Source organism: Crotalus tigris, unplaced genomic scaffold (genome assembly GCF_016545835.1).
Source record: "Crotalus tigris isolate CLP2741 ecotype Arizona unplaced genomic scaffold, ASM1654583v1 scf7180000018517.1768243, whole genome shotgun sequence".
NCBI classification, from domain to species: Eukaryota; Metazoa; Chordata; class Lepidosauria; order Squamata; family Viperidae; genus Crotalus; species Crotalus tigris.
In genome coordinates, this window is record NW_024097052.1 from 429801 (window position 1) to 437822 (window position 8022).

Here is an 8022-nt window from a genome sequence, read left to right on the forward strand (position 1 = left end):
GTATCGTCACTAAGACCTGAATCTACAGATAGTCCTTGACTTGTGACCACAATTGGAAAAAGAATTTCCATTTCTAAGCAAGTCACAAGTCTACGTGAGTCACACCCAATTTTATGACATTTTTCATCATAGTTGTTAAGTGGATCATGGCAGTCGTCTGGCGAATCATGCAGCCTTTAAGCGAAACCAGTTTTCCCTGTTGACTTTCCTTGTCGGAAGCTGGTTGGGAAGGTTCTGCCTGATGGACACCATAAAAAACATTTGCTTGTAATGAATGATTTGCCTCATTAGCCCATGATTACACTCCCTCATGATCCTGCGAGCATCAACCATGGAAAAGCAACAGAACGTGTAAAAAAAAAAAAAAGCTTATATCGCTCTTGCTGAAGAGAGCTGGGAGAACACTTGGGGTGACAGCTACAGGGTAAATTCTAGATATATTTTTAATCTTTTTTAAAAAAAAATATTATCTGAGTGATTTTCAAAGTTGGCGACTTTAAGGTGGGTGAATTTCAACTCCAGGGATTTTCCAGCCAGCATGCTAAGCCAAGGATGTCCAACTTTGGCAACTTTAAGGCTTGTGGACTTCAATTCCCAGAATCCAGTCAGACTTAAGATTCTATAAGACCTACGAAGAAAAGCCTTTCTAAGAGATAAGCATTGTGGCTGGTCCCGGTGTACAAGGGTTTTTATATGACTTCCATTTCTTTCCCTTGGAGCTCAAGGTGGATGACGTATATTATTTGATGGATCCAGTCCTGCAAACCTACTGTGGGCCAGGTTCTGAATAGCTCCTGAATAGCAATAACCTGATCACGTAGACTTATATACCGCTTCACAGCCCTTTGCAGCCCTCTCTAAGCGGTTTACAGAGTCAGCATATTTCCCCCAGTAATCTGGGTCCTCCTTTTACTGACCTCGGAAGGATAGAAGGCTGAGTCAACCTTCAGCCAGTCAGGATCGAACTGCTGGCAGCCGGCAGTCAGCAGAAGTAGCCTGCAGTACTGCATTCTAACCATTGCGCCATCTCGGCTCAAGCACTGAATATAATAATCTAAAACGGGTCCCCAACCCTCGGGCTGTGGCCCATGACTGAACCGCAGCCTGCTCAGTACCAGGCTATGGAAGTGGTGGGCAAGGACACACACACAGCTCCATTTGTGCGAGCAGTGTGTGGGTGTGCCTGCCACTTGTGCAAATGGAGCTGTGTGCGTGCAGACACTTGCCTGCCACTCACGCTGAACCATCCCCTCTCCCCCCCCCACTGGAATTAGAGAATAGAATAGAATAGAATAGAATAGAATAGAATAGAATAGAATAGAATAGAATGATCATCCCCTATTGACTTTGCATGTCTGACGCCGGCTGGGAAGATTAGAAATGGAGCACCCACGATTTCTGGAGGCAGGTTGTTCCACTGGTTAATTGTTCTAACTATCAGGAAGTTTCTCCTTAGTTCTAGGTTGCTTCTCTCCTTGATTAGTTTCCACCCGTTGCTTCTTGTCCTGCCTTCAGGCGCTCTGGAGAATAGCTTGACTCCCTCTTCTTTGGGGCAACCCCTGAGATATTGGAAGACTGCTATCATGTCCCCCCTCGTCCTTCTCTTCATTAAACTAGACATACCCAATTCCAGCAACTGTTTCTTATATGCTTTCAAAGCTGTTTTTTTTTTAAAAAATATATATATTTGGGGTCGGAAAGAAAAGATAGTATTTTAGAAGTAGCAAAGAATGACACAAAATCTATTGAGAAGGTCGGTTCAAACCAACTTACGTGCCAGCCAATCAACCATCTTCTAGCAACTCGCAGGCTCTGCCAAAGAATTTAATTCATCCTTCTCCATGCTGGTATTTTCCAAACTGTGCAGGATTACAACTCTCCTTCTCAGCCAGGGCATTCATAGCCAGGCAGGCAGCAAGTGAAGAAATCTGCAGCGTTAACAGCATACCCAAAAAAATAAAATAAAAAAATGCCAGCTTGGGGGAAAAAAATGGCCTTCTCCCGTGCAAATGAGTTGCAGTCTGACTACAGTACCTTTATTTTGAATTCAGACTGGCAGGCAACCAGTTTCCTAACCAACATTGATCGGTGTAATTGATCTTTAATTAAAGCCATTGTCGACGCTGCTAACATCGGACGTTCTCGCTTTGACAATATATGACAGTGATGGCAAACCTTTTAGAGACCGAGTGCCCAAAAACTGGTCCCGCCCCTGCTCCTCTCCCTGCCCCACCCCCACTCCGCCCCACCCTGCCTGCCCGCAGGGCCACTCACTGCCTCCAGGGTCCGCTGCAGATCGCCCAGGCAGCCCAGCAGCACCATGGCGGCCACGCCCTCTGCCCTCAACTGTGCGCGATGGGGCATGAGGTCAGAGTCTTGTCCACGCTGCCTGGCTGCCATGTCCTTGGCTGCGCTGCTCTGTGTGGGCCACGCTCCAGGGCGACTCTCCTCCAGGGGGGCTGCTGGTGAGGAGGGGATTGTGGGGGGAGGCAAGGCTGGAGCAATGGCACGTGTGCCCACAGAGGGGGCTCCGAGTGCCACCTCTGGCACCCGTGCCATAGCTTCGCCACCACTGATATATGAGATGCAGCCATTTTCTCTTTAACCTGTGTGTTACTTTTAGAGTTAGAATTAGATGATGCTGGTGGGGGGGAAGGGGGAAGAATGTGTATGGGGATTAGTTAGACCTAACAACATTGCAGTAGAGTATTCTCCAAGGTTGTTTGAAATAAGAGACGATAAGGAATGGGGTTATGAAACTGGAGGGAAGGTTTGCATTTCAGACTAATTGGAGAATGTGATTTATGACTGTTAATTGGAGGATGGACTTGTGCTTTGATACTATGTGTTTAGGGGAGGGGAATTCAGATTTTGGTTTCAACTATGTACATGCCGAAGCTCTGCTGCTCGATTAAAGATTCTTTAAGATAAACAATGCCTCAAAGTTCTTTGAAGAGTTTCAACTTTTGGAACCATGACAGCCATCTACGTTTATTTCGCTTTGGGTACGGGTTCCAGTTTGTGATCTCTCTCTCTCTCTCTCTCTCTCTCTCTCTCTTTCGCTCTCTCGCTCTGTGTGTGTGTGTGTGTGTGTGTGTGTGTGTGTGTGTTTGTTTGTTTGTTTGTTGTGTGTTGCCTTTAGTACCTCTTATGTGTGAACTTATTCAGGGCTTCTCTGCTCTTTGAAGGATTTAGAAGCCGGTTGCAATTTCTCTGAGACACAGAACGAACGCAAGCTGAATGTTGAACAGGGCTGCTTTGACTGTCCCTTTGTTAGTGCTTTAGATACAGGTAGTCCTCAACTTACAATCATACAGCCCCAAATTTCCATTGATAAGCGAAACGGTTCTTAAATGAGTTGCCTCATCTGACTTTTCTTGCCAGAGTTTCACTGATGATGTTATCTAGTTTGGCTAATGAAACGTCTGCATACATACAACCAAACTCAGAGACCACTAAGGACTCCTCGGAGCTATAAATGTTCCCCTTTGTTAATTTGGGGGTTCCCTTTGCTACAGATTCAGGCAATGCTTTTGATTAAAGACCTGAAGCAAATCAGAACTAAATAGGAAATAAATCAACAGTAGCCAGAAAAAGCCTCACTTCCCCTTTGTTATGACGCACCTTCCAGGTCAGTCTGATGAATTCTATACGATAATTATTTCCTTTGTAATGGATATGGCACAAGAAGAAGAAGAAGATCAGATAACAAGACTGGTTTAATAGGCAATGTTGCAAAATTACCCAGGGCTGCTGTAAACACCTGCAACCAGCTCTCCTCAGATTCCAATGAGTAAAAATGTTCAAATGGGTCTCTCAACGCCATTTTTACATAATTGTTGTTTAAAGTTGTTTTCTTCTCTTTCAGAAGGAGCCCCTTTTCAAGCTAACAAATTTTGCTAAAAGGCACAAATTTTTATTTGACACCCAGTGTCAAACACTTTGAGAATTTGCCCACTCAAGTGGGGCCAGGGGTATTCCTCACCAAGAGGGTCCTGCAGTGGGCACGGTTAAGATTAAAGAAAAACAATGCACCAAGGTCAAGTTCAAGACCATCACTCTGGCCTGGGTGGGCTTACGGGCATCTGAGCTAAAACTATTCAGCCCTTTTAATCTTTCCAACCCAACAGGATGCTGGAAAGAAATTGTACAAAGGACGTCAGGACTCTAGGTTTCAGCAGGAAAACTTTCCAAAAATCAAAGACAACCAGAACAAATTTAGTATGGAACAAGAACGTTATCAAGGAAAATCAGGTTCAAAAACAGGACAGATCTGACCAAGGGTTCTGGAGAAAACCACAGCAGGAAAGTTCTCCCAGCCCATTGTGGTTGCAGAGGCAGATGGACAGCAGTTGAGAATGATGTCAACAGCTCCATTGATGCCCCCCACTTTCTGTGTCACAGGAACCAGGAACCAGAGCTTATGAGGTAGCCCCCTCTGTGCACCCTGAAAGCACCAAGAGATGAGCCCCCAATAAAACAACCACACTGACTTACAACAGCTCATTTAAGATAAGATGATGATAAGATAAGATGATAAGATAAGATAAGATAAGATAAGAAGGTAAGGTAAGGTAAGGTAAGGTAAGGTAAGATAAGATAAGATAAGATAAGATAAGATAAGATAAGATAAGATAAGATAAGATAAGATAAGATAAGATAAACTTTATTGTCATTTTTATACTGTGGGCACAACGGCACACATTAAAAATGAAATTTAGTTGCCCACTCTCAAAGTGAAACACACACATGACACAAACCCAAACATACTATGAACAACATATGTCTAGACCCACACCCCTATATATACATAGCAAATAAATATTAAATACTGTCCATCTTGAATATATATCGGAAGGAGGAAGCTTGAGAGTTCACAAGGTTAATGCTGTATTTAGTGACTGAAGTTGCAACGGGGATTGAAAAAAGTGACATTTTTCACACTTATGACACCAAATGCAAATGACCAGCTGTCTGCAAGGAATATAAATCCATCCATCCCCCACCATCCACTCAGAGCTGAAGAAGCTTTGCAAAGAAAAACACGGAAATCCAGTTGCCGCATGAAAAGGCACAGCAAAAGAAAGATTTTCTCACTCTTGTCAGAGGGAAAAAAAATGCCAGAAAAATACAGAAAGAGAAAGAGAGGGAGAGGGTGGGAGAGAGAGAAAGAGCGAGAAAGAGACACCAGCGGAAAGAGCAAGCGGCTAAGTTCTCTTCTTCCTGCTCTTGTGACCATAGCATGTACTATGCAGGTCACCCTGTACACCCAACACAAAGAGAGAAGCATAACCGCACAGCATACACAGGTAGTCCTCAACTTATGACTACAATTGAACCCAACACTTCTATTGGCAAGCTAGACCTGTCGTTAAGTGAGCTGTGTACCATTTTCTAACATTTTTGGGGGGGCCACAGTTGTTAAAAGAATCATGCAGCTGTTAAGTGAATCTGGCACCACCACCACCCCACATTGACTTTGCTTGTCAGAAGCCAGCTGGAAGGTCGCACGTGGGGATCACGTGAGCCCCAGCACGGTGCAACTGTCATAAATACACGCCAGTTGTCAAGGGCCTGAATTTCGATCCCATGACCGTGGGAAAACCAGTCACCAGTTCATTTTTCAGTGCTGCTGTAACGTCAGTCACTGAATAAATTGTTGTAAGTCGGGGACTAGCTGTATGTGGATATAGCATGCAACTTCTTCTCATTGAGGGAAATTTCAGAGGCTCCTATAGCCTCAGCCAGTCAAAGGCTGAGAAAAGATCCCAGGAGGACTTTTTGGAATGCAACACAGAAGGCTGGGCAAAAATTACACAGAGTGCCTTCAAATGGTTGTTTTTGTTTTTGTTTTTGCCTGAACATCCATGTTCAGGTTTGCCAATCCCAACCAAACAGGAGCAAATGTGCAGTGACAGGGCAAGCGATGCAAGACTGACTGGTTTCGAAAAGGGAGCCGCAGGGAGAAAGATTTAAGTTAGACAATTCTCTACAACATTTACATGGAAGACACCGTTGCGTTACTGTTTCTCACACCCACTTCCTTCCCAGGGTGGGCCTGTGGTTAAGCGTTGGGAAGACTTCCAGAAATCACATCATTGCCCAAAAACTTGCCTGCCCAGTTTAATTTCTCAGGCTTGCTTTGAGGTATGAAAGGCAGACAAAATCCGCTGAAGGCAAAAGGAAGACCAGTTTCCAGAAGAGACTTTCCTTCTGCCGACACACACCAGGTTGTGATGCAATAGGAGCCCTGCCATTACTTCACCACCCTTGCCTGCTCAGGAGAAGCCCCAGGAGATGGCCTGGCTTGGCTGAGACCACTTAAAGAGCGCAAGAGCGGGTGATTATTTTCATTATTATCAGATCATTATTTGTTTTAGTCCTGGACTTTTTTTAAAAAAAAAGTGGTGGAGCAAAAAACAACAACCCTCTTTTACATCACCTCAGGAAAACTGCCTGGTCGGCTCTGTGAAGTCAGCAAGAGCTGAGCTGGCTTTCACGTACCTGCCCGCTTTAGTTGGCTCAGCAAGTTTACCTTGTATAGTATAAGGAGTACCTTGCTCAATAGTAGTAACTGTTAGGGACCTTGGAGTCCTAGTGGACAATCACCTAAATATGAGCCAGCCGTGTGCTGCAGCTGCCAAAAAGGCCAACACAGTGCTAGACTGCATTAACAGAGGGATAGAATCAAGATCACGTGAAGTATTAATACCATTCTACAATGCCTTGGTAAGGCCACACTTGGAATACGGCATCCAGTTTAGGTCACCACGATGTAAAAAAGATGTTGAGACTCTAGAAGGAGTACTGAGAAGAGCAACAAAGATGATTAGGGGACTGGAGTCTACTGGAGGAACGGCTGCTGGAATTGGGTATGTCTAGTTTAATGAAGAGAAGACGAGGGAGGACATGATAGCAGTCTTCCAATATCTCAGGGGCTGCCCCAAAGAAGAGGGAGTCAAGCTTTTCTCCAAAGTGCCTGAAGGCCGGACAAGAAGCAACGGATGGAAACTAATCAAGGAGAGAAGCAACCTAGAACCAAGGAGAAACTTCCTGACAGTTAGGAACCAGTGGAACAACCTGCCTCCAGAAGCGGTGAACGCTCCAACACTGGAAGTTTTTAAGAAGAGACTGGACAGCCATTTGTCCAAAATGGTATAGGGTTTCCTGCCTGAGCAGGGGGTTGGACTAGATGACCTCCAGTTATTATTATTATTATTATTATTATTATTATTATTATTATTATTATTGATCATCGCACAGTCAGCCAGATGTTCAGACTGGATTTGGTATTTTGTCTACCTATCGATTCCTTACCCAGGACCTGGGATAGGCAGATGTGGATGTTTGATGGTATTACAGATATCGTCGCAGGATGGAAGCAGTTCCTAATAAGGCCACCTTTTGCAATTGACTAATAGCGAATTTGTCAATGCCAATGGTGTTCAAGTGGCGCTCCAGTTGTTTTGGGATTGCACCCAAGGAGCCTATGACTATTGGTACTACCCTTGCTTGCTTTTGCCACAGTCTTTCTATTTCTATTTGTAGGTCTTTGTATTTTGTTATCTTCTCCAGTTCTTTCTCTTCTATTCTGCACTGCCACATCCACTATCCAGACTTTTTTGTCTTTCTTTATTATTATTATTATTATTATTATTATTATTATTATTATTATTATTATTATTATTATTATTATTATTATATTATTATCATCATCATCATCATCATCATCATCATCATTATTATTATTATTATTATTATTATTATTATTATTACTACCTGCTCCCACCTGGCCGAGGTGCGCGCTGAAGGACGCAGGGTGAGCATGAGGCAGGTGAGTGGGAGGTCTCGCCCTCTAGTGGAGGAGCCGGGAAGAGCAGTTGACCGAACGGTTTCTCCTGCAACTTGGCTCCGCTCGGCTGGGCTGGGTTCGGCTTCTTAAGCTCGGGGGGGGGGGGGAGAGGGTTGCCGCCTCCGCCCCCAGCGCCCGCCCTTCCTGGTGTGCAGAAGCCCGAGGCCCAG

At 44.5% G+C, this 8022-nt stretch overlaps 1 protein-coding gene across 3 annotated transcripts in view; it reads right to left on the bottom strand.

Moving 5' to 3' along the window:
* The window catches only part of TEKT2 (tektin 2), a 76937-nt gene extending 68972 nt beyond the window's left edge, over nt 1-7965 (bottom strand). Inside the window, exon 1 of one of the 3 annotated variants that reach the window (XM_039353343.1) lies at nt 7780-7965. In XM_039353343.1, coding sequence (XP_039209277.1) covers nt 7780-7827 — 48 coding nt within the window. In that variant the 5' untranslated portion in view covers nt 7828-7965. Of the gene's footprint in view, nt 1-1773; nt 1920-7779 lie in introns of those variants that run through there. The other 2 variants (XM_039353345.1, XM_039353344.1) reach the window with 2 other exon arrangements.
* Nucleotides 7966-8022: the final 57 nt, after the last annotated feature.